The sequence below is a fragment of the Elephas maximus genome, chromosome 17 (assembly GCF_024166365.1).
Source record: "Elephas maximus indicus isolate mEleMax1 chromosome 17, mEleMax1 primary haplotype, whole genome shotgun sequence".
Classification (NCBI taxonomy): domain Eukaryota; kingdom Metazoa; phylum Chordata; class Mammalia; order Proboscidea; family Elephantidae; genus Elephas; species Elephas maximus.
The window spans coordinates 6,998,654-7,025,148 of NC_064835.1; the positions used below are offsets into that span (position 1 = coordinate 6,998,654).

The following is a 26,495-nucleotide window of genomic DNA, read 5'->3' on the forward strand; positions in this document are numbered from 1 at the left end:
GACTTTATACAATTATATTGGCCTACAGGTCATTTGTATGACCGCCAAGAGCTCCTTTTTCCTTCCCCTGCAGAGTGGGTTAGTATATTCAAGCGCTTCATTTTGGAAATATTTCCAAATGATACATGTGTGGCTGTGAATATGAATTTCACTTTCATGCTGAAGAACTCACGCCAGTTCTTCATGACTAAGGAACACGTACTTGGCATCCTGGTAAAAAGGTGTGGATATTAGTCTGAGGGATAATTTGAAAATGAAACAAAATGCCTTCGCTGCAACAAAGTCTTTATGCCCATAGAATGGTAACTGCACAGTAGCTTTAAGGTTCTGGATGATAGAACCAAAGAGCCACTTCTTCGTGGAGTATGTCCACAGCAGTACAAGAATTACATTTCAAGTAGACGGAGGACATTGAACAACCTCACCAATTAACACCCACATATTGCCTCAGGGTTCCAGTTGATGGATTTAGAGAATGCAACCAGGCCAAAACATTTGTGAAAACTCTCCTGAGGAAACAAGGGCCATTTTCACTGTCGTATCAAAGGAAGAATCAGGCAACTTATCAAGCTCGAATGGGGGTTGCTACTGCTGCCTTCTCATTGGCATACCCTGTGGAATTCTAAATGCATGTGTGCAGCAAGTCCTCACCTCACTTCTGCCTCAGGGCAGTGAGCTTCCGGGGCCTCTCTGTAGGTTAAAGCTGAATCTGGAGTCTTATGATACAAAGAGGACAGGGGTGGGGACACTAAGCATGTTGGGTGCCCTATGATCTGGAGCAACTATACTAATGAACAACGAGGACAAGGGGGTCATTAAACACTCTAATGCAAGGTTCATAAGGGCATGATGTATATATGTGCACGGGAGCTCAAATAGCTCCTTCCCAGTGGCAATGGCTTCTTGGTAGCCATGCACAGCCCTCCATCTTTTGAATCACCATTTGCTTCTATCCCGAATTATGGCTAATATATAATGAATGCTTACTTTGCGCCTGGCACTTTACTTTGCTAAGCGCTGAGATCTCATCCTTCTCTCCTAACGGCCCCTTGAGGTTGTGGTGGTCCCACCTTACAGAGCAGGAGACCAAGGTCAGGTGGGTTGGGTTACTTGCCCAAGGTTTCACAGTGAATAAATGGTAGAGCCGGGATTGAAACCCAGGCAGTCTTCTCTAGCCTGTGCTCTTGATCTCCATCCACCCTGTGTCAGCTGTGGTGCTCTTTCTACACAAAACAATGAATCAGTGCTCCCCATCGCTCCATGCCTTCTGACTAATCTAGATCTTCTGCCTGGCTTTTGAGTATGCCCACGAGACTGATTCCACCCTACATACGTATTTTGATTTCACTTTATTTTCCAAAACAAATGAGCAGGCTGGCTAGGCTTGTTGCCCTCTACACTTTTGACTCACCTTGTCTCTAAACTATCCTTTAAGATCCAGCTGGGGTCCCAGCTCTGCCATAAAGCTGACTCTCCTCTCAATATATATAGATATATACACATACACACACACATATATGTATACACATACATACATACATGTATATACATGTACTTGCTGTGGCATCCATCACTTAGGACCATCTCTTGCTCTCATGTAGGTATAACCGATGCCCCAGTTAGCCTCCAGAGCCTACCTTCTGTGTCCCTCACAGTGCTGGGCATACAGCAGGTGCTCAATGACTGCATATCTGATGAACTGAGTTTTATAGAGACGGGATTAAGAGACCAGGCCAGGATGGAAGTGACGTGGTATTCACAGTCGGTGGCTTTTCTGGAGCTTACCTTTTCTTTCACTACCCAGCTTTCCCCATTACCTGACCAAGAGAGGAAAGGGGTATTCAACCACAGCTGGGTCAGTGGTGGTGAAAGGGCACTTTGAGGCCAGTCAAATATTACCTGAGATTTTACGAGGTCAGTCATCATGAAGTGTAATCATTGCTCACTTCAGCCTGCAAGGCAAGAGGGACAACAGCAGACCGAATCCTGCCGTATACCTAGGTCTGAGAATCTCGGCGACCTAAAGAATAAGTGAAAACAATCTCCTGTCATCTGCTGAGCCAGTCCCCTGCAGATCACATCTTCAACAAAGAGAGAGGACTTTAAATGAAGGCGGCAGAATGAATGGTCAAGACACGGAATCCCAAAGTAAGAGACAGGTGGGGTATCCAAAACAGGGAAGTTGGTGGGGTTGGTGGGTGAAAGAGAGGGAGTGAGGGCAGAAGAGAGATCAGCAAGAGGGGCCTGCCCAGCTGGCATACCGCTGCGTCCTGCATACCTGCACAGATCGCTGAGTCGACAGTGAGGAGCCTAGACTCAGCCAGAGCACCTGGCCCACCTGTCCGCTGAGAGGGTAGGAGAGAACAAGGACAGGAAGGATGAGCAGAGGAGGAGAGAAAGCAGCTCAAAGAGACCTGGCCACACAAGGTCCTAAGGAGGAAGCTGGGACCAGTGGCCCCTCTCTTCTCTCACGTTGAGGTGTCCACAAGAAGTCCAGAATGAGATTAAAGGATCGCTTTGTAACATTAATTTTTTTATTAAGAAGACAGATATTTTATAGTACTTCTTTTTTTCTTTTTTTTTGTAAAAATGGTATACATGAACCAATACAAAATGCGAATGAGAACATATGGGTATGAAGTTTCTTACACTGTAACATTGTCTGTGTACACCTTAAAAACAGAACTGGCCTAAAGGGAAAAGTCAGACGGCTGCGTGACTAAAGAACAAGCTTATTTGGCATCAATTATACATCCTTCATTATTTTATATTCCTTTAAAAAAAACACAAAAAACAAGTTTGTTCTTTCTTCACTCTAAAAAAAGTGATCAACCTGTACAAAGTAATACTCAACAATACATTTCAAACAGTGCACTGTATACTTAAAAAATACATAAACCAATATACAACTAAAATCCATAATTTCCTGTTTTTGCTTTGTTTTTATTATTATTATTATTATTTTTCCAATGTGTGGGGCCTACGCTTTGCAATCTACCTGAGACAGAAAACACCAATCAAAACACATGAACCTGAGACATGTCAACATTGTAAGCCATAAAGTTACATCAGGGACACTGCACTACTGTACACTTGTCAAAACAGAAAGATGGGAAGCTCCAAACATGAGATGCCAATTTCATGAGAAATGGTAGGTTTTTTTTTTTTTTTTCTTCTGCCTAAAAATAACAACTAAAAAAAGTCTTTCAACAACATGCTAAATGGTTCTCACCCTTTGATATGGTCAGACTATGGTCAGTATGGTGCTACGGCTCGAAATAGAGCTGCGTGTTATAAAAGTCATTGAAAAAGGGATGTTGGTTGTGGCTTTTTGTCTTGGGTAAGTGCCTAGGGATAGGAGAGGGGTAATATAATGCTGCTCGATAATGGATTTTCTTTTACATACCAGTCCATTCCCAAAAGGCCCCCATATTGCAATGGTTCTATCAAAGGTTAAAATAAAAACAAGAAAAATAAACACGCTTTCACATAACAAAGAGCTGACACCTTTTTCCCCTTAAATAAATCAGCATATGTTTTCCACAGAACGTAACAGTAGTAAAAATGTACCTTGCAAATCCAAAATTACTCACTGAAAATGTTATATAATATATATTTATATATATAGAGGGAGATCTATCTTTTTTGATGCCATCTTTCCATAGGGACTGTTACCAGGAGTCTGGAGCCTCACCACAACATACGGTAAGAGTTTAGTTTCCATCCTTCAAGCACTACCTCTCGATTTCCTAGATGGTTCATTGAAAATCTCCACATTTTGTTAAAAAAATGCAAATGGTAACTTGACTCCTCTACCTTATCCCAAGGCTCCCCATCTAAGATATGTTCCAGGTGACTTATTTTTAGTAGCTGTGCACTACGGCGGCCATCATGCGAGGATCAGTAAATTTTTGGCAGATGGTTCTTAAGGCTGAGGAAAGAGGCCAAGGCTAGTGTATGAAAGGTAAAAAGATAAAAATACATTTGAGTTTTGATTAAGTAACTGAAAATCCCTACATGCTGTTTTTTCCACCTCTGCTCTGACCTTCCGAGAGCTGAGATGGACGCCAGACCGGCGTAAGAACAAAACCGGCCCTTCTTTTGTGCCTCCTGCCTTTGTCAAACCCAATCTGAAGGAATGAAAGTTTCACAGAGATTCGAGTTGGAAGTCCCAGCATGACAAATATCTGTAATATACAGTACATGCAGGCCACATCCTACTGTCTTCCTAACTAAGCACAAGGGAGGAAAAAAAAAAAAAAAACCAACCCTGTCCCATTCAGTCATTTGCACACCACGTGGGCTTGCTTTTTCCTACAAATTAGTGAGAAGTAAGGCCGATTGGGAAAAGTGGATGGAGTCATTCTGAACAGAAATAACCAGAGCAGAACTATCTTTCCTCCCTCCCTGCTTCCCTTCCTGTGGCAATTCAAATTTGTCCACTTATATAAAAGGAACAGACCCCACTTGTCAGGTCTGTTTAGGGCATTGAAAAAGGAGGAGCCCTTTATGCCCCAAACCTTTCTGGACAGTGTGGGATAACTCTACTGAGCCGTCCACAGATACGGAATTTAAGACAGATTTAATCTCATTGTGACACACCTCACTTGCAGATAACCCTGTACAGTAATGTAGTTCCACCGCAAAGAGAACATTTTCTGAATCACAGTCTAATTTTCTAGTCTTCACTGCTCTAAGTGTTTGAAACATGGGCAGCAGCAAAGAGTTCTCATTGTTTGTTCACCCAAATCTTTACGACAACAGAGAAGAATGCATTATGGATACACTAAATTCTGAACTATGAAATCTAAACTGTGCTGGTTCTCCTTTTATGAAACTGAATTTTCAACAGAAAGCAGTTACTTTAAGAACAAACAAAAGTCAAAACAATAACAACAAAAAAAAAAGGGGTGGGGGGGAAAAGATTCTAAGGAATCCCAGCAGGCAAATTCCAATATGGGAGATTTTGGAAAAAAATTCCAAAATTTTTTGGGAAAAATAAATGTGCAGAAAGGAAGAAAAAAGAAACATAACAAACAAACAAAAAACAAGGCACAGAATTTTCTGCAATCTACCTAAACTAAACCCAAGTATCCAAGTTTGACTTGGTAGGAAGAAATAATAACTAAAAAAAACAAAAACAAAAACAAAAAACCCCGAGCAAACAAAAAAAAAAGAGGTGTCAAACAGCAGAGTGTACTTTTCGAAGAACATTTTTTTTTTTTACACAGCAAATCCCAAGCCTTCCCAGTCTCACACCTTTCCAGCCATTCATAAAAACCACACGAATTTCTCGCGAGTTCCAATATCACTGTCTCTTTATCATCTAAATAGGGCCAGCTGGACACCTCATGGAAACAAAAAGGCTGATCTAGATGAAGTACTCTTTCTTTTCTTCCGAGTTGTTCTGTCCTCCTTCTGCATTGATTATAGCTGTGTCTGCGTCTGCTGCGTCATCGGCTCCTTTGGCTTCATGAGTGAAGTATGTACCTGAAAGATGAAGGGGTAAAGCACCGTGACTGTCTGATGGCCTCTGTGTAAAGTGGTACAGAGATGGCAACTTGCTTTATGGCCATCATCAGCCGAAGTGGTGTGCAGGCAGCAGAGGGGAAAAAAACAATTGGAAGAAGAAAAGGGGTGGGTGAGACAAATGGGGAATCCGGGGGTTCCAAAGGCACCACTCCAACTGAACCGCTGCGATATAATTCAGCAAATGAGACATTAGAGCAGTGATTATGACCAGAGGATGTCAGCAGAAGAAGACGTGAGTGGGAGCTAAAAATGCAGGAAGCTGGAGAGCTGCTGACTAACATGTAAACAGTAAACAGCCAGGACCAATGACCAGCTATGAGCACGTCCATGGTTAAAGACCAAAGCAAGGAAGAGCAATTAGCCAATAAATGAATTAGGGCCCTCGTGATACTTTTATCGTCATCTCAAATCATTTCTCTGAACCATAGTCTGCTGTCTTCGTAAATCATCAATGCCTAGTCATACTGTGAGAGTGTGCTTGAATTCACACAAGTATGTTTGATTTTCTTAGGCCTTCCATCTCAGAGTGGAGCTCCAAATCAAGGCTGCAGTATCCAGATAACAAAGCTCAGGGTCTGTCTTAACAAACACGTGATTCTCTCTCGTAGTGTAGTTCTAACCTGGACCCGGATTCATGGATTTGCTAATTGGCACAACCACTTTATCATGACAATAAAGAGAACATTACAAAGTTGGTAACACTCTCATCGCCAATTCCCAACAGTTTAAATGGAGAAAGACAAGGACCACACTTCCTTATGGTACATAAAACCAAAAACCAAACCCATTGTCATCGAGTTGATTCCAACTCATAGGAACGGCTGATGGATTTGAACTGCTGACCTCTTGGTTAGCAGCTGAGCTCTTAACCACTGCACCACCAGGGCTCCGTATGATGTACAGGTAGAGCTTAAACTGTCCTCTCATAATCAAATGACCCTCTTCCCAGTGTATGCTGTATTCTTAAAGATTCTTAAAATTTAAAAAAGGCTGGTACATTTGCTATCTTTTCAGGTTTTCAAAGTGACAAATCTGAGAAGGCTGGCAGTCCAGAAGGTTTCTTCCTGGATCCTGCTTTCCCCTGGTGTAATGCACCTCTCCCCTGGCCCTCCAAAGCTGCTGCCCAGACTTCGGCCCTGGCCTCTGGCCTTGCCTTTGTGGCTCTATCAAGTGCGACACAAAGAGGCTGGGAGTCTTGGGCCAAACAGGCTGCCTCCTGAGTGTGCGCAGAGGGCTATGTATGGATAGCTCCCTGAGTCCCATACTGTTTTACGCTTCAGACGGGCACTTGGTATCCTAGAGGCAGTTGTCCAGTACCCTGGGCTTCCTTTGCTACTCTCAAGAAACTCTCCTTCTAACCCAAGTTCTAAAATCAAGTGGACTGCAAGCCCCTAGAATGAATACAACATGAAATCCCCCAAGCTCATTGCACAGAGCTTGAGAAAAATCACTGAGAGAGACAAGGGCGGACAAAGGAAAGGAAGAATAAATTACCAAAAGAGGAGAAGAGGATCAGAGCAGCATGGGGCAGAGAGGAGGAGTGTTCCAAGAGATGATTGCCCAGCCAGGCTGCACAGCTGATAAGTGTGATGATTAATGGCAATTTAAATCAATTGCACTGATAATTTTAAAAATACATATTTATGTGGCTTTTAAGCCCAAAGATTTTCTTTAACCTGGGCACATCGAACCAAGGAAGTATTCTTGATGTTGCAACCAGATTACACCGAGTTTGGGGCCAGGGAGCAGGGCTGGCCCACCTGCCTTCTAGTGACGGTAGGATCTGGGCGAGCCTTTTCCATGATGATCTTTTTGGGTTTCACACCACACCTCGCACACCAGCCCCTACTTTATAATTTTGACCCTATCCCCAGTTATGGATTGTAGAATAACAAATCTACAAAGCTTTATATTTAGAGAAAACCCAAATCAAGGGCTGCTACTCATCAATTCTCGGAGTCCTGATCAGCAGCTGCTCAGATTTGTGTGTTTTTTTCCCTTCTCCCAGCTACAGGAATCAAACAGGCTGCATGGCCATATAAACCAAACTGCCTATCAAGGACAACCTGGCAGAGTCTCCCAGGAAGGGGCTGGGGTGGCACGGAGCCTCCTGCCTCCAGAGTGCCTTGCTTACCTTTATGTCTGGCAAAATAGCGTCCCAGAATGATAAGTAAGCACAGCATGGCAAACACCACCACGGCCACGACGCCTCCGATCACAGCGTGATCCACTGCCCGTATCGAGCCTTCTTCGCCTGCTCGAGAATCTGTTGGAATCAGAAGAGGAACAGGGATGCAGAGCTCATTACAAGACACCAGAAGCCCTGGTGACACTGCCTCCAGGGTCAGAGGGTCGCCTACTTTATTAATGGAGGAGTCAGAGAGAACAATCGAGGTGGATCAGGTTACACAGAGGGAGCAGACCGACCTGTCCAGTGCTGAATTGATCTGTTCTCCCCACAAGGCAATTGCATTGCAAGCAGCACAGGAGCACTAATGCACGTGGAACAAGCTTAGGGAGGCGGGGGGAAGGAACAGTCTATACTAGTCTTAACTGGTCTATACCCCAGTTGCAGACCCTAATTAAGGACGCCAACCTCACCATTTAAGGGCATTCCGAATGGCACCTTCAGATAACCACAGGAGCTGTGGCGGGGAAGAGAGTGCCTTTCTAGAGACACCCAGTGACTTACTCCCTTCTGCCTAGGAAAAGGAAGGTGCTCACAAGCCACAGCTGCCTAGAGATAAAACAAGGATTCTAAGACTAGAGGCAAGTGACTTACTTGCTACATTTAGGATGGATGAGAGAGTAAGCCTCAATCTAAAACCTAAAACCTATTTCACAAAGGACAGCAAGAAATAATCGTACATTGCCAAAGACGGTTTTTATTTTATTTGTCTAACACCTCCCAATGCAATTAATTTTCTTTTATAAGCACCACTCCCTCAGGATGTCTTCTTCCGACGGAGGAACACCATGTTTGGCTGGGGAACAACTCCAAATGAACCCAGGATGAGCTATGGCCATGCACAATGGATGTATGGCTGTGTAAACAATTTTAATTTCGGAATGTGGCTACGTCATCCTTGCTGAAATCCTAATGGCACCTGAGATTTATAATGTAGTAAAAAACAATTATTCTCCCGTTGATTAATACATTAACATTTTGGAATGGAAGCTAAACCATTGTCTTTTTTTTTTTATTGAGTCAAGTACGACACCTCCATTAAAATGATTTACAAGCTGTACCTTACAATTTAAGCATAGCAGCAACAGAAACGGTAAAAATCTTTTAACTTTACATGATTTGTGAAGTCATATGTGAAGGATTTACCATTTAAATCTTTCAGTACAAGAAGCACATGGCCTATAAATCTGTCCCCCTTGCAGTGGCTGGACGCCTAAGAGAAATGCATTTCACTAGGAAGACTGAGAGTGCAAATTCAAGTCAATTTTTAAGAAAGATTTATCTCTGCCTCTCTCCAAAGAACAGAGCAAATCTCTGAAGCCTCCACCTCTAATAATATTTGAAGTTTATCGATCAAGTGTACAGATCCGTGACAGCTAAAGGTAATGGTGCTCTTCTGAGCCGAAACCTGATACAACGCTTTCAGCAGGAGGCCATGATTTACACTTTCTATCGATATTCCCAATTCTGTTCTGAGATTAAGCACTGAAGGATGTGGGCAAATAAGCTGTGACTGAGGGTTCCATGAAAAGTGCTTTAATTAAAAGAGTTTAAATTAAAAAAAAAATGAAGTATTTAAAGTGTTTCATTAAGTTACCTTTGAAAGGACTACAAAAAGGAAAAAAAAAAACAAAAAACCTCCCCCCCACCAAACCACATCCAAACAGAAATGCCAAATCCACGGCAGCAGCAGGTCGCCCGGGACAACAGGATGATGGGCGTTTAATTGGAGGATGGAGATGGGTTGGAGGCAGAGTGCCTGCTCTGTGATGGGCTAGCCCCTCCAGCAACACGTCTAATAAGCTCAACTTGAAACGTGGTGGAGAGGAGTCTCCCTCCTCAGCCAAAAGTGCTGCCGATGCTACAGCCTCCACCTCCTTGAAAGTCCTGCTCCAAGGTGCAGCTCAGCCATGGAAACTTTTTTTTTTCCTTCTCTTAAAGACAATAGAGTTTGTTGAAGGGGAGCACTCCCTGTGGGGTGTTACTGGACAGGGTGTCTCCTGGAGGACAATGCCTTCCACACTGGAGACTCTCACCCCCATGGCACAAGTCCAGAATTGTTCACAGGAGGACTGAGGTGACAGAAAAGCTGGCAAGTTATGTCTTCCTCAGGGAGCTGTCAAAATAAGGGATCTTGAATTGCCATGAGCTCCAAACCTACTGAAAATTAGGCATCTTTCAACTAACTCCATATGTCTCAGAACTGGGTGAAGAAAACAAAGTGGTACTAGATGGGGAAGAGAGGGGAAAGTCAGGGACAAGAGGCAACGGGGGAAGAAAGGGCCCGTCCTGGGAAGACCGAGAGCAGAGAGAAGCTTGGAGAAGCCTTCCTGGACACAGACCTAACCTACTGGGGGAAGGCACTCTCACGTCCACTGCTAAAAGGCCGCCTCCTAAATGCTTAGGTGCAGGAATACTCTAGAAGCCCAAGAAGAGAAAGCCAGCAAGAAAGAGAGCAGCTCTGTGATAGATAAACAAACTGAAAATCCTGCAAAACTCAAAAATCCTCACAGTGAGTGTATCTGTGGGATTAATTTCTTGAGCCAAAACTATTCATTTGCCCTTTGCTCCCCATGAATTTAGAGCGTAATACGCACAACAAAAGCACAGGGCTACTTCCTCCCCCCCGCCCCCCCCCCCCCACCACCGCCGCCGCACTTAGTCCAAATTAAATATCTAGGTTCTAGTTATCTTCCCCACCCTCAAGGGCATACATAGTCTACAGATACTTATTTATAAGGGTAATCTCTCCAGCTATCTTCTGATACTCACTTTGATCAGAAAGTTTACTACCATCAGTTAATCACTGAGACATTTTCCTGCCTTCAATTACTGCCAACGGGCACAGAAGGTAGCTGATGTTTAATTTATAGGGAACATTGCTGGTTATGAGCTCTTCACCGCCTCTTCCCACCCCACTCCCTCCTCCTGGGTTTACTCTGGGAGGCATTAATAGAGTTGTGCCTGTTCACTGGTGCCCCTGTCATGGCTCAGCCTCCCCTGTGAGGAGCAGAGCTCTTTCCAGACTCAGCTTGATTTTCCTTTCGTCTCCATGGGTGGGATGGATGGGAGTTTTTACAGTGCTTTGGGCTGGCCCAAGGGTTGGGGGCTGGGGTGAAAGCTACAGTTACCGTATGAAGCAACAGCACGGGGCGTTACACAAAGAGGCACTGGGCTAGCGGAACAGGACTAAAACTGGAAACTGGAGGAAATATCAACTACCAAAAGGAGCATGGCTCCAACAAAGCCCATCAGCCACTTGCCCGATTCTACTCACAAGGCAAGAGCTCTGACAAGTTCCTGAGAAATTACTTCTAAAACTTGGGAAAGCCTAAGTCAACCAACTGCTCCTGCTCCACTTACGGCCAGATCCTTCTACTCTGGGGATATCCTCTCCACATTTCTGATCCTTTCTGAATCAGACAGAGAAGGAAACCCAAGAGCTGAATTCTACAGCTGCCACAGCTTCTGAATTGAAAGATAAATGTGGGTATGTAAAATACTTCTAAACATGCCCGGTCTTCAGGCAAATGGCCATCTCTTTGGTTTAGAAAGTAATGTTTTCTTGTTCCCTAAGAGACTATAATTGTGCACTTCCACTTAGTGACAGGGTCATATTCTGGGACTGAGCTTTGTCCCATCATCCTGAAAAGTTAACACCCTGCTTTTTTCTGCTTGGTGGATGCTGACCGCATAAAAGTTCTCTCAACCTTGACGAACCAAGCAAGCTTGGGTAGCACAGCCCAACTGGAGTTAAGAATCTCATCCGAATTATTTCACATGTGACCTCAGGGAAATGAAGCCTAGTCATTGATGAGTCTGATTTTGAGGGCCCTGGTGGTACAGTGTTTATGTGTTTGGTTGCTAACCAAATTAAAAAAAAAAGAGGATGGCAGTTCAAATCTACCAGCTGCCCCTTGGAAATCCTACGGGGCAGTTCTACTCTGGGTCGCTGTGAGTTGGAATTGACTCAGTGGCAATGGGTTTTTTATTGTAAGTGTTGGAGGAGCTCGTCACCACTCGTGATTGTGTTACAATCCTCCCTGCCTGTACTGTCACCCAGCAGCCATTTCTACGGCTCTAAGTGTGAAAGAAGTTTCTTTAAGGACAGATACATCCTGAGCTGTTTCGTATTCACCAGTTAGCTTTTCTTTTGGCAAAAAGCTGGAGCCACTTGGCTCCAGATAAGAGTTTCAAGCTGTTTGCAGAATGTTAAGTTACCTACTACTGCTTGGGTCATGGCTTTGCCTACCCTGGGCTCCCTTTAACATCTTAGAAATTGCAAGAACAACAACAACAAAAAATTTAAAAGAAACTCCTAAGAGTGATGCCCCATACTCCTCAGACTTCTTTACCTCGGGCCAGCTGAGCAGGCCTGATCCATGGCACAGGCGACATGGAGGGGGAGTTCTGAAGGCAGTGGTTCCCTAGGGCCTGACACGGAGGGTAACTGCTAGTGCGACAGAGTTTGCTTCCTCTTCCCTCTAGGGGACCCCTCTTTCTCTGCTTGCTTCACTTGCTCTAAGTACTTGCCAGACCCTCTTGGTACAGTGCTCTGGCAGCCTGGCTGCCTGTGTTAAGCAGGGCTCTACAACAGATCCTGGTTTCTATGGCTGCTTTACCACCTGGCATAGGACATGCAACCTACACTGCCATAAGAATGCCATAATCATGATCTGTGATAAGCCTAGATGGCTCTGCTGCCAAAGGCAGGGATCCCTGGATAACTGAGGAGTGGCCAGGATATCCTAGATAAAAAAAAAAAAAAATCCTAGATAAGCTCCTGGCAAATAGGGACGTTGGCAGAGGAAATCACTGAGCACAAACCTCACTGCAGGGCATCCTGCCCACTCGGAAGCTCAGGGCTGCACAGAGTCTGAGGTCAGTCTTTTCCCACGAGGACACCACGTCTTCTACCCGTGAGGCGGTGGAAGTGTGATACATAGTAATATAAGGCACAGGGCACGGCACCCACACTGAGTTGGCTTTCCTGAACATTTTCACAACATCCCCAGCTCAGGCTTTAAAGCACACTTAGCAAAACATGGGGAAGAGTTACACACTCTTTAAATGCTGGTATTTACACTTTTCATAGCTTGCAAACTACCTTAGGTCTCGTCTTAAAAATTGATACTTCAAACATGGGGGAAGTTCTAATGCAATGAGTCCTCCTAGTTCTATTTATTGGGCAATTCAAACGCTCATCCCTCTCCAATTCCCTCATTCATGGATGACTGGAGAAAAAGTTAGAATTGCTGAATTTTTACAACACTTCTGTCATGCAGTTTAGCCTCTACTGGACTGAGGTCTTGCTGGACAAGTCGGTTTAATTAAAAACTCTTAGAACAGGTGTTTATAATGGAGATGCTGCCTCCAGCTTCCCAGGGCTGTAGGGATTAGGCTATCTCGGAGCAGGCTTAATGACTATGTCATTTGCTACTTCTTGCTAGGAAGAAATAAAAAGCCAGACAGCGGATTTTCCAAATCTGAGGCAAAAACAAAATCTGACCTCAAAAAAGACAAAAAAACAAAAAAAAACTGGAACCATCTGAGAAGTGTAGCTACTCATTCTCGTCACCTATTGTGGCTCCCATCTACGGCAACAAAAACAAGTGTGCATTTCAAACAGCACAACTTTATTACTGAAGGGGAACTAGCTGAATGGCACGCGCTGACAAAACGGCACATTATTTGCTAATCCTAATATGTTATTCTTCTTTAAGATTTGCTTTTCTCAGCACCAATTCAATTATAGATGCTACAAATCCTTCTGACATTTAATTCCCTCTTGTCAGAGTAGTAAATGTATACAGTACACGCACTGCTTTCCCATTAAGATGTTAATATATATTGGAGCGCACTAGCCTCTGTGCAGCATAACCTTTCTCTTCTCGCTTCTTAGAAAGTGGAAGGGAAGGAATAAATGTAAGGTAAGAAAATCATGACGATTCCCATCCAGCATCCCAGGCAGCTAGTTCTACCCTTCAGCTGCATTTAATTCTAGCAATGTAACTGCAGCTAAGCTAACATTTCAAAGGGACTATGTTAAGCTACTTAAAGGAGAACTGCAGTGATCATCATCTTGCCATCCAGAGCTTCATAAGTGTTCATTTAAATTAGAAGTACTGCACACAGATTTTGGCTGTATGCTGTCACTACTCGGTGATCAGGACTCAGGGCTTTCTCAAGGCATCACCAGGAATGTCACTGCCTAAAGCCTTTCTCCACAAACAGGCCCAAATGGGACTCAGGCAGAGTTAAGCTCTCATTTCTTGCCTGGCCCGGTGGAAGGTGCATGGGGCTTGCGGTGAGATCTGGGTTAGATGCTGGGCTTTAGTACTTCTCTGTGTGACTTTAGGCAAATCGATCAGCCACTCTGAGCCTGTGAGCACAATAATACACTTCACAGGGCTGCTTAGAAAGCTCAATGTATTATGGAATATGAAAGTGCCTATCTGGCTCAGGGATTGGCAAATCAGAGGTTCTCTGTAGATGTTTGCCAAATTTAAATCCATTACATTAAAGCCCAAGGGCAGGCTTCATTCCCATTGTTATCATAGGGCCCAAGGCTCTTTGCGGGTCGGGGTTGTACCACATGCTCAGCATTGTTCACAGATGGTAGGATGCTCAGTAGCTACTTGCTGAGCTGAAGTCATCAAGCGCTTTGCATTGATGTAGAATCAACGCACAGTATAACTAAAGGCCTTACTGTCTTCTGTGGCTTGTGGACGTGGCAGCTGAAGGCCACCTAGTCCAAGTTATCATTCAGGTATACCATTTAAGTATCAGGATATTAAATAAGTGTTGTTAACTAAATATGAGAACAACTGTTTTTGTTTTATTTTAATGTTAATTTTTTTTTTTTCCCCTCTCAAGTTACTTGATTCAGTTAATTTAACCAACAGGGGAAATGACAGGATGCAAATCCTCCTAAGGCGTTTTGTGTCACCAGAGAGACACACAGGTAGTTTATGAGTCCCTCTACTCATCTGATTACAAGGGCACAGAGGTGTGACTGCCTTTCCCATTTTAAGCAGCAGGAAGGCACTGAGGATGATACCTGAGTTTTCCTTAAAGAAGTAGACACCTGATGAAGAGGAGGGAGTTGTAAAGTATTTCCAAACATACATTTCCCACTGGAATCTCTCTCTGGAGAAAGATGCTTCAGTGGACCTCCGGCATTTAGGGGTGTGAAGAGGATGGATTAATGAACATGGTGAAGTCGCCCCAAAAGCAGTGTCCAACCTGTGGAACTGGAATTCTCACTTTGTGTTGTAGCCTGCTTCCCTTTTTAGTCTGGGGGAGAAGTTTGTTTGATGGTCTCCTTCCTCCCCATAAGGGGAAAAGGTCTCGTGTTGGATTATGTGAAAGATCAGCAATGCCAGAAAGTTCAAACTCACATTGTGGGAAATCATGAACGAGCTGGCACTGGACCCAATACAAGGGAATCTACAAGTTTTAACCCTCTCCAACCCATCACTGTTCCTTGGCATTTGGGACCATCTTAGGAGAAAACTGATCCCATAATTTAGGAGAGTCAGTGGGGACAACAGCACTGAAAACATCAGAGTTCAGGTCTTCTGGGAGAGGAAAAGGCTTGGTTTAATGCTGGAGAGCGGCCTTCCAGGTCACTCCACACATGGCTCCACACTGATGGGCTGCGGAGAGCTGACCTCCCCCTCCTCATTTCTGACGGCACACACTTTGAGTTGATGAGTTTAAAAAGGGACCAAGAGGAAAAGGATTCCCACGAAGAAGATCTCAGAGCAAAGAGAGCTATGGATTTCACTGGCTAGGGGTAACCATTCTAAACCAAAGTCCCCTGTTTCCTGCAGGAGCAGAAAGACCGGTGTTCTAATTCTGACTCTGGTCTCCTGAGTGTGCTGCTTCATCTCTTGAGCCCATTTCCTTGTTTGTAAAACTAGACTAACAACCCTTCCTTAACAATCTCACAGGGTTTCCATGACAACCTCCCTAAGGCTGGCTCTTTCTTATCATTCAGGTCTTTCTGTCCCAAGAGCCTTCTCTGATGAGCTTTTCTAAGGTAGCCAGCCTCCCGGACTCCACCTCCTGCCAGCCCCAGGCACTCACTTTCACTTAGGCCAGTTTTACTTTTTTTCACAGCAGTTATCACTGTCTGAAATAATCTTGTGTTTTGAATCTGTCACCTCCACCAGAATATAACTCTATGATAGGAGGGGTCTTGACACATGAGATCCACAGCTGCTCAGCTCTGGGTTGGCCTTGCTCACTGCTGCATCCCTAATGTCCAGCCCTGAGCCTAGTAGATAGAAGGAGCTCAAAAACTTTTGTTGGATGAATAAAGACAATGAGATAATTAATATGTGTGAAAAAGCTTTCTCGCCTGTAAAGCACTATATACACATAAGCTAAATAATGGGTCGAAGTTTGAACTTTTTTTTTTAATCATTATATTTCTATTCTACCATGGAAATGAAACGCTTGTTTACCAAATCTGGGCCACACTTTATGTGAGGCCAGTTAGGAAAGAGTCCCCCAGAAATGCTATGTCTATGGACAGTTTCTCACACACATGTCAATTAAGTCCAGCCAGGCTTTAGGACATTTGCAGTAGCCAGATGGCCACATATATCTGTATCTCACCCCAGAACTAGTAATCTGGATTCAGAGCCTTGGGAGAGCTTCCATGATCTAAATTTGGACTATACTTTGAGCTCATATTTCTTTTGTCATCCATTTGGGAGGCTATAGTTGGTTTACCTATATTCCTTCTTACTACTCAGGCATGGTTATCAACGCCATTTTAGAATTCACCCTCCATCCATACTTTTCTGTGAATTGTGAGGGAGATGTAGGCTTTTTCCAGATCACTTTTTGGTTTGTAGGGCAAGAGGTAAAAACACACTTGGGGAAAGTAGGGCAGCTCTGGAATTTCTCGTCAGTGCCTTTGTTTCAAGAGAACGGATGGGTTGCTTTGCTTGTGCTGGAGGGTCCTTCTCGGGCTTACTGTGTATTTGCCACCACACTCCACTAAACGGTCCCAAAGGACCTTCCACTGCTGAAGGGAGAGAGACAGTTGGAGACATTTTTTAAAAGTTTTAAAGGAAAATAGAAGGATAAATAGGCTTAAAGCTATTCTATTCCACATGGGTGGCAATAACCACCAGCTGTCACCAGGATACAGCAGATGTAATTGATAAAACAATTCAAAACTCTTGTGGATCCATCATCAATAAAGTTAACACCCCAAAAGTAAATGAAAGGGTTTAAAGTAGAACTGGATAAGCTCCCCAGGCCTGCCAATCATTAAATCACAGGACTACACACAAACATGTTTTCTTAATGCAGATTAAAGAGGAGGATCGGCTGGGTTACTTGCTTTGCTAGGTGAGGATGGCTCCACCATATGTTGCTTATGAAAATGTCATTAACTGAGGGAGCGCTGGTGAAACGGGAAAGAGGAAAAGGAGGTGAGCAGAGAACAGATCAGCCTTATTTTGAATGAGGTTCAGCATACAACATTTATCCATCATATGGAAAGGATGAAATTTCTGCCCAGATGCAGCAGAGAATGGATGGAAATATTATTCATTACCACAGTTTAGCATTAAATGTGCAACACCTACTCCAATTCATTGATGGACCGTTTAAGACGGGTGTTAACCTGTTTGTTTTGTATTATAATTGAACTCAGTCTCTAGGCTACAGAAATTCGAGAAGTTCATCCTTTCTCAATCAATATGCTCCCTTCAGTGACCCATTTCAAGATAACTTCATAAAAAATAATGTATTTTGTTTTAATAAATTTAAACACTATGACAGCTGCTCAATTTTTATTGGTTGTTGTGCTTTTTTTTCCCCCTTCAGATGTCTCTTTGCTGAAGAGTGAAGCTCAGCTCACAATCAATAGTAATTGATTAATCAGCATCCCCTTTGAACAAAGATGCTAATCAGTTTTTGATTAGTTCATCAAACCAATTGCAAAGGCAGCCCAGCCCCAGCCTGACAGCTCCTCCGGGTTGGACACAACTTATGGCTCCCAAGCAACATACGACCGCAGCGTTCCTGGAGAGAGTGGGGGCGGGGGGCAGCTTGATTATTAATTTAAACGAATTATTATGAACACAAACAGTTGTTGGCTTATTGCTCCTGACTTGGAGGTGATTGATGGAGCTGCAGCAAAGACGCCTCTGATATGGTGCAGTGCTGAGGGACCCGGAATACCCCTAATTGATGATACTGATGGAGGGGATAGAGGGCTGATTTAGTCACTTCCTAAAGAGGAAAAAAAGCACTTTGGCATAGCTGATGGCTAATAAGCCAAGAGGGATCAGGGTCAACCTCGTCCAGGAGAACTTGGTGCTTTCTTAGTAACCCTTTGAGAAGATCAATTGCCAGGGACACTATGTCAGAGCCATTTTATTTAGGGTCAGGATCAGAACTGAGTGTATTTACAACCAGGAACACAAGCAGAGGCTGTTTACTGCCAGCATTACAGTTTAAGCAGGGAGAAGGACTTAACCTTAGTTGAAAAGAAAACCAGGCTAATGTTTGTTTGCGACTTCTCTGAATACACCATAAATAATGGTGAGATAAAATGGAGCGCTCACTCCCTTGATGGGCTGGCTTTCCTTCAAGCTACCTTCTATTTGTTAGAAGCCATCTTTCTATTTATCCTTCTATTTATTAGAAGCTATCCTTCTATTTGTTTATCTAAATTCTTCAGATTTGGAGTTCATTTATTCATCCAACAATCATCTACTGAGCACTCACCACGTGACAGGCGTAGACGGGGGCTCGGCTTACAGCAGTGAACAAAACAGATCTGGCCTGCTGGAGCTCACATTTTGTGCAAAATCCAACAAGATCCAACAGCTAAACTAAACCCAGGACACATTTTCTGGATACCAGCAACTGAAAGGCATCCCTGAAGTGTGACAGAAGCATGTTGTTTGTTGTTGCGTGCCCTCCAGTCATTTTGACTCATAGCGCCCCTGTAGGACAGGGTAAAACTGCCCCATAGGGATTCCTAGGTTGTAATCTTTATGGGAGCAGATCGCCAGGTCTTTTCTCCCACGGATCAGCTGGTCGGTGATCAGTTGGTCGGTAGCAACCGCTGATCTTTTGGTTAGCAGCAAAGAGCTTAACTGTTGCACCACCAGGGCCCCTTTGACAGAAGCACATAAAAAAAAAAAAATTTGAAGCACATAGTAGGCAATAAATCTATCAAATCTGAAAACACTGGGAAGTAATATCTTATTCTCTCACAGGGCAAGACCTATAGTTAAGGACTGAGCCTGACAACCAACTATTCAAGGGAGCTGCAGGGAAACCTTTTCAGGAAGGGACCCTGGGGAACCCTCCTTTCTAACAGGCTAGAGTGAGCACTTGCAATTCTATGCCTTAGCATCTCTGTCACAGGTACAAGGAAGGGCCCTTCGTTACTGATTTATTAAGAAGTGACTGATCAGAATGTTCATGAATCTGTAGCTGGAAACATCCTGGGAGCCCACAGAATTGTTCAGCTCTGACCACTTTAAATCTCCTCCCTCCCTCCTTTTTGGGATATGCTTCTTATTCTGGATTAGTAACACCTAAATCCTGGAATCAAGCATGAAACCTACTTTTGCAAGAGCTCAGTGTGCTGTGAAAAAGGTCTGAGGTGGATAATTAGTTTACATCACGGTGTGTGACAAAACAATTGCCCCCTTCCTCCCTTCCCCTCCCCGCCTGTAACTTCTAAGATAGCTATGACATGGCTTTTCTAGTCTATTCCACAGACGTAGACAGTTCTTTTTTTTTAAACGATCTCATCACATAATCCAACATCCTTAAACTGCTTTGTAACACAACGATCCTGAATCATTAGATATTTAGGATGTGGAAATTATTTAAAGCCACTGTACACAGAGTGGCTTTAGTCCAACCCCAAAGGTAACTTGCTGTCCGCTGCACTGACCGCATCAACCACAATCTGAAATACAAATAGCACTACCACCGGGAAGAAAGGTGGGTGGTGGGGAGGAAGAAAGAACATTAGCAAAAAAATTGTTTTTCTTTAGTCTTAAAATCCACATTCCTCGCTAAGGGATTGCTCAGCAAACCAAATGGCTGTTGAGTAGAAGCAGACAGAGCCCCCACAGGTTGGACACTGCAGTGCCTTACCTAATGACTAGCCCTTACCTGAGAGGTCCTCACTGTCCAGTTCTTCTGCGGAATTGGGCAACTGAGTAAGGCCTTACAAGTAAAAACAAATCGTTTTTCTTTCCATTCCTCGAGGGACATAAACAAAACACTTAAGAACTGAGGATGAATTTCTTAAAAAAAAAAAAAACACACACGAGCCAAATCTCTTGCTGTGGCTCTCTGTTTTGGATTGCCTGAATGTATTAATCCACAAGTACATTTCTCATTATATTATTGGTATACAATCAAAGCAGAAAGATTCCTCAGTCTCCACCGTTCAAAACACATGAAACATGAAGGTGAATGTTTAAAGTCAATCATTCATAACCGCATGCAAAAAGAAAAAAATAAAGCCTGATGGTTAGCTGTCGATGCTCTGATGTACTTCTTTAATACAAACGTATTTAGATGTTACATACTGATGTATGTAAGTTTTAGTTCATATTTTACTGTAAATTGAAATCCTTTGCCAAAACTGACAAATACAGCACGTTATCCATTTACGATGATCTTGGATTGCATATTTCAAAATGGCACGGCATCTGTTAACTGCAGATTGCAGGTTAGACCTTCATCAGAAAATCTGATTCGCCAAATGATTTTTTGAAAAAGGAAATTTTATAAATCAATGGTATTCCTGGAAAATAAAACCCTCAAAGCTGAAAAAGCAGTTAGGGCAGGAGATAATCAAGCCGGTGCTTGCAATGCCTCTATCCACACCCCCATGGACGCTGGCCAGCTGTGATGGTTCTCACCTAGCTCTGATTTGAATTAAAAGAGGTGAAGAGGGAAGTACAGAAACGATGGGAGGCTCAGCTAGTAGATGGCTTCCCTTTCCTCCTGCTTTATTTGCAGGCTGATCCTTTAACGAAGTTTATTAAACACAGAATGTGAAGAGGTTAAGTGCTCCAGTTGCTAACCAAAAGGTCAGCAGTTCGAAATCCACCAGGCGCTCCTTGGAAGCTCTACGGGCAGTTCTACTCTGTCCTATAGGGGTGCTATGAGTCGGAATCAGCAATGGGTTTGTTTTTTTTGGTTTTTGCTTGTTCTTTACCATCTTGCTCAAAGCCCTGATTGTCCCAGGTCCTCTGATTCGCACAACTGTTTGCCTATACTTCTCTAATGGGATTTCTCACTTTTGTAGATAATTGTGGACCTGTTTAACCGCAAGGTCTTTGAAGAGAGGGGATGTTTTGTTTATTTTTTCATCTTCCCCTGCTCCTACAGTCAAGCACAAAGTATGTCCTCAGTAAGTATTTGCTGAATTAATGATTTGGGACTAACGCTCAGTGCACTACCAACCAGGGCATAAAAGCAGCCAAAATAAATACTCTGCCAACAAGTTAGGTCAAGCTGAGCACACTATGACAAAAACAAAAAATTAACCCAAACGATCATGTACAAATTGATCACAAAAAAATTGGACTTTGTAAGGTGCTTTATAAAGAAACCAACTCAATACTGATAACTAGGGTTGCTTCTCTGAAAAAAGGATTTGAATCAACACTTGAGGAAAATGACTTTCCATCACTACCCTTGGGTGCCAATATTCAAGGGCAGGTGCCAATTAAAAATGAGGGAACTTCAAGCCCACGAGCGTTCCCAAACTATGAATTTATGCACCTAAAGGGAGAACAGGTGAGTAATACAATAAATTATAGACCCAACTGGGTAACGATGACACCCATTTGTCCTGAGGTCTGATTGGTTGAAGTGTTCTTATTTCCAATTGGCTTTATCCATTGTATAAAGACTGATGAATACAATTATTTGAATAATTGTTATAAATGGGTAACACAAAGCACTTCTTTGTAGTTAATTATGAATTTGCAGTTCTCAGAAGGCTAATTTCTCACTTCTATGTGGCTCAATGAATATCAAAGCATTCTACATCCATGGTTGGCACCCGCTGAACCATACTAAACAAGGATGTTTCAAGTAGGCAGCTTTAAGGCTGCCTTAAAGGTTGTTTCCTTGGGGAAGGTATTAGAAAGCTAATTAAAAAAAAAAAAAAAGACAAATATGTTTATGAAGTACCATTGGTATGCAAAGTTTCCCATTAAAAAGCAACAGACAGTTGATGTACACCTCATTAAAAAGGGAACTGTCATTTTTAATGGTATAAAGTTTAAAATATACCAAATCATGTGGAGTCTACTGCTTGGATTATGTTTCTAAAGTGGGAAGTCATTTAGGTTAGTGGCGTTAAATTTGTTTTTACACTACTGCTGTATTTTATGAATCTACAGTGCTTTTTGGAAACCCTGGTGGCATAGCGGTTAAGTGCTATGGCTGCTAACCAAAAAGGTCAGCAGTTCATATCCACCAGGCGCTCCTTGGAAACTCTATGGGGCAGTTCTACTCTGTCCTATAGGCTCGCTATAAGTTGGAATAGACTCAACGGCAATGGGTTTTTTCATGGGTATAGTGCTTTGCCATAATCTGATAATTTCCGAGTAAATATAATTAGGAAGAGTTTACTGAAGCACTGGGTGTGCAAGTGAGGACAAGAAAAATTTACCTCCAAAAATTGCTCTGGCTTAGGTATTTTTTTCTTTCACATTAAAAATTACACCACTGTCATTTTCTCAAGGAGAAAGACAAAGATGCATTTCACGAAGCAGAGAATATTCTTCAAAAGGAAACTTCACAATTTTACAGTAAGAGGGAAATTATCCCTTTAAACTTTCCTATCTTCCACTAAAGCCTGTTCTCTTCACGTCTAATTAAACTTATTCCACAAATTTCTTTAAACTTTGTTAAACAAGTGAAAGTTTACTTTTCATCCGTGTGGGATTTTTAAAACAATTAGTAAAGGCCTAAGGTGCAAACACAATAATTCAACATATGCACTATAACTGTCTCTTCTGCTGAAACGTGCATTTCCCACCTTCGTGGCACTAAAATGTGCTGTCACACACCCTGAACCTTCACAGACAGTGCTTCCATGGTCGTCATTCCTCCTTTTCAATGGGAATTGCTGGCCTCTAGAAGTGGTATGATGTGGCAATCTTAAACCACAGCCAAGAAAACTTCGAGAAATTAGAAACAATAAGAGATCCTAGAGATATTTAAGGTCAAGTAAAATTTAAATGCTGATGGATTCAGTTAATCAAGGTATCATTTTCTAAAGAAAATTTTGAAAAAGAATAATCAAATAAAGCCTCTAGGAAAAACAAAAACAAAAAGTTAGCCCACTGGCCCTAATACCATTCCCATGATAAAAAACAAAGTAGACGGTGGTCTCTCTCTTACCTAGGCAGCATACATCTGATCATTGGCCATATTATGGAAACTGTGACTTCCATCACCAGCCATAAGAGTTCAGACGCCCCCGGTAGTTTTAATCTAAAAGCTCAGTCATCCTGTTCTTCCTGCTTTGTCAGCTTTTGTGGAGAGTTTTTCCCCTTCTTCCCATTAGCAGAAATTTGGTTCACACCGTTAAACAGCAGCATATTTTTCCAAATTGCATATCAAGGCTGAAACACAATCTTCAGGTCCTGCAGCCATTCACAAATCTCTTTAGCTTTGTTCTCGTGTAGAACGTACAATGTCTGCAGAGTCCCTTGACTGCATGGCAGCCTCTGAATGCCATTGTTATGTACTCACACAGAGAGATGTGCAGAGAGGTACACACACAGAAGGTGGACATAGCGGTTGTAATAATGCGCACTGCTGGCTATTTTCTTCTATAAAGTGGGCTTCAGAATTTCCCCACAATTGAACATAAAGAGAAGAAAATTTCCTGTGCTTTCAGAATTCTCTCATGGCTTGCGCTATGTATAAAATAAGTCAGGGAAAGGCAACTACCTAGGGGTGGTGGTCTAGGTAGGGTATGAGCACATACGGAGCACAGGTGAAACATCGTGAGACCAAAACTGAAAATGAAGAAGGGTTCTTCAGAATGGTTCCCGGTTTGAGTCTTACCACCATCACATGGGATATAAAAATTCATGAGCTTATCAGCCTCTAATGTATCAAGAGGTGGAAAGCAAGAGGGCAGGTAGACTTGAAAACAATGAAATAGCGGGGGGGCGCGGAGAGAAAGGAGAGAGAGAGAGAGAACCTCGAACCCAGAAGAAGCCAGCTTACTGCAGTGCAGCAAAAGCACAAGCACTATTCCAGACCAGGGGCATGCGGTCACCCGAACCCTCCCGTGGGGGACGAGGGTGAGGGACAGGGAGAGGGGACACACAGGGCGGAAAAGCAGAAAAAGAACAAGGCACAAGACACAGAGAAGCGCTCACATTGAAACAAACAGAAGCCGTCACACGTACCCACACATCAATAACCATAATAACGACCACACCATCCGTGCTTAGGTCACTCATGCACTTCTGCATCCATTTCAGCCATGTGGCACCGGGGTTTGGCAGAGTGTTTTCCGCGTTGCTCACCATGCACACATGACACAGGATTCTTCCTGTTCAGGCCTTCAGGATGAGCTCCAAAAACACAAATGCTCAAGAACCTCATTCAAAGATTACTTGCATCACCCTAATCTAAAAATCCCATTCTAACACTCGCATTTATTTATCTTTACTTTTGATTAGATCTTTAAAAACACATTGTGGCTTCTTGTTGTTTTGTTTTGGAGAAAATCCATTTGATTTTGAATCATGCCCATGCACTTCTAACTTTCAGTACATGCTTATTCCAATCAGATACTGGTAAGAACGGTCAACACACATAGACAACTGGTATACTTCATACATACTCTAGCAATACAAGCTTGAATAAAAATACTTTAATGAGTCTTCAAAGGGAAAGCTTTTTAAAAATTTTTGAGTTACTTCTTTTCCTGTTTTTAAAGAAAAGAGAAATAAGGAAGGGAATCCAACATGAAAAATTTTAAGGCCAGTAATTTTTTTTTTTTTTAGATGGTCACAACTGGTTGGCCTAATATGTCTTGTCATTTAAGTTGTGAAGTCATCAACTCACAACATTTTCCTAGGTTCAGATCGCCATAATGAACATCTCATGATTATTCTCAAACGAATCTAAGTGGTTGCTGCACTGAAGCAGTTTTTAGCTATAATTCACTCGAATAAAATGAGTTGGATGTCTTCATCTCTTTGGAAATCTGGACCCCTTCTCTGTAACTTCTACCATAGTCTATTACCACTTCTATCCTGACAATTTACCTGGATGACCCCCCCACCCCCATCAAGACAAATTCTAGATACTACTTTAGATTTCATTAGAGCTTTTTGCTGTAGACTAGAGAACTGCTGTTTAAAACAGTGGTAGGACTCCTTTGGGAGGATGTTATGAGGATGTTGGACAAGTGAGAGAATGTATTTATACAGGGATCAACTTGAGTCCTCTATTCTCTCCACCTCTGCTGTTAAGTAGTCCAATTTAAAGTATGCTGTGTGTGTGTGTGTATATAAATACATGTATTTATCTAAGTCATATGTTGATCTATTTCTCAAGCACTACCAGTCAATAAAATCCTACTGGGGTATCACTGGCTTGAACACTGTCCCGAAATTAATAAGACAGTTGCTTCTCACAGTACATAGCGTCTGTTTCCTGCCACAGGAATGCTTTTATAAAGTTCTATTCCAAATGTTTATTATACCACAAAAAGAGATCACCTTCTTTTTCTCTCTCTCCAGAGAGAAAGACATGATACAAAAAAATTGTATCATAAAGTTAGGACTGGCTCCTAAGCTAACTTCTCATTTTTCAAGACGGCACCATCCAACTCTTAAGACCTCTATCCATTAGAGTAAAAGTAAGTATGTGAATTTTACTGAAAGGACCTACAAAACAGAACTCTGGAGTCTTAGGAGATAATCAATATCTCTTTAAAGATCTCACAGAATTCAGCAATCTTATGGTTACATTGGACCTGTAGTTTAATTACAGGAAGCTCAGAACTTAAAAGCATTTTAAAAAGTATAGAACAGAATCTCTTGAACTACATTCAAATAACCTTAAAACTCTGAGAATAATCAATAAAAACCAGGAGGTGCTCAATTAATGATGAAATCTACAAATAACTAAGCTTAATGGAGTGCAATGCTCTAGATTTAGCATTTTTTTTTTTTTTTTATGGAGCATTACCTTAGAAAGTGGGAGTTTTATACCTAATTCATCTCTCATGATTGTCAGGGTACCTGGACCTTTATCTTAGTTTATGTACTTTTTTCTCTTTCTGCCAATGACAGCAAAGGGAGAGGAGGAGATGGGAACGGGGTGGGGAGGGAAATATTGCTCCATATATTTGTGTTCTCGAAATTCCTAATTGGAAAGTCCAAATACGGGGATGATCTGCCAAGCACCATGGCCTGCTGACCTTCAACGACTGCTCTCATAGGCCAGGTTTTGCTTAGAGATTTCTAACTGGTAAGCCCCAAGTGTCAGTCTATTTAAGGAAGTCAGTATGTGCTAGGGAGAGACGCTTCTCTAAAAGTCGAATTAACAGTATAGGGTTGGGTGATCACCTCTTGTCATTTAACTGATAGATTTTAACTCTGCACAACAGGCAAAGTGAATTAAGTAGGCCCTTTACAAAATAGCTCCCTTGGATTCAATTATGAAAATTAAGCTCTTTTTTAACTAGCATCTTTCTCTAAGCACAATATCATTCCAGCTAAGT

The 26,495-nt window shown here is 42.6% G+C and overlaps 1 protein-coding gene across 3 annotated transcripts in view; it reads right to left on the reverse strand.

The window, feature by feature from the left end:
- Positions 1-2,519: 2,519 nt before the first annotated feature.
- Positions 2,520-26,495, reverse strand: part of CADM1 (cell adhesion molecule 1) — a 384,950-nt gene continuing 360,974 nt past the window's right edge. For 2 of the 3 annotated variants that reach the window (XM_049857510.1, XM_049857509.1), the window contains 2 exons: positions 7,667-7,798; positions 2,520-5,490 (listed from right to left, as the gene is read on the reverse strand). In XM_049857510.1, the coding sequence (XP_049713467.1) occupies positions 5,372-5,490; positions 7,667-7,798 (251 nt within the window). In that variant the 3' untranslated portion in view covers positions 2,520-5,371. Of the gene's footprint in view, positions 5,491-7,666; positions 7,799-19,885; positions 19,940-26,495 lie in introns of all 3 variants that reach the window. The other variant, XM_049857508.1, reaches the window with a different exon arrangement.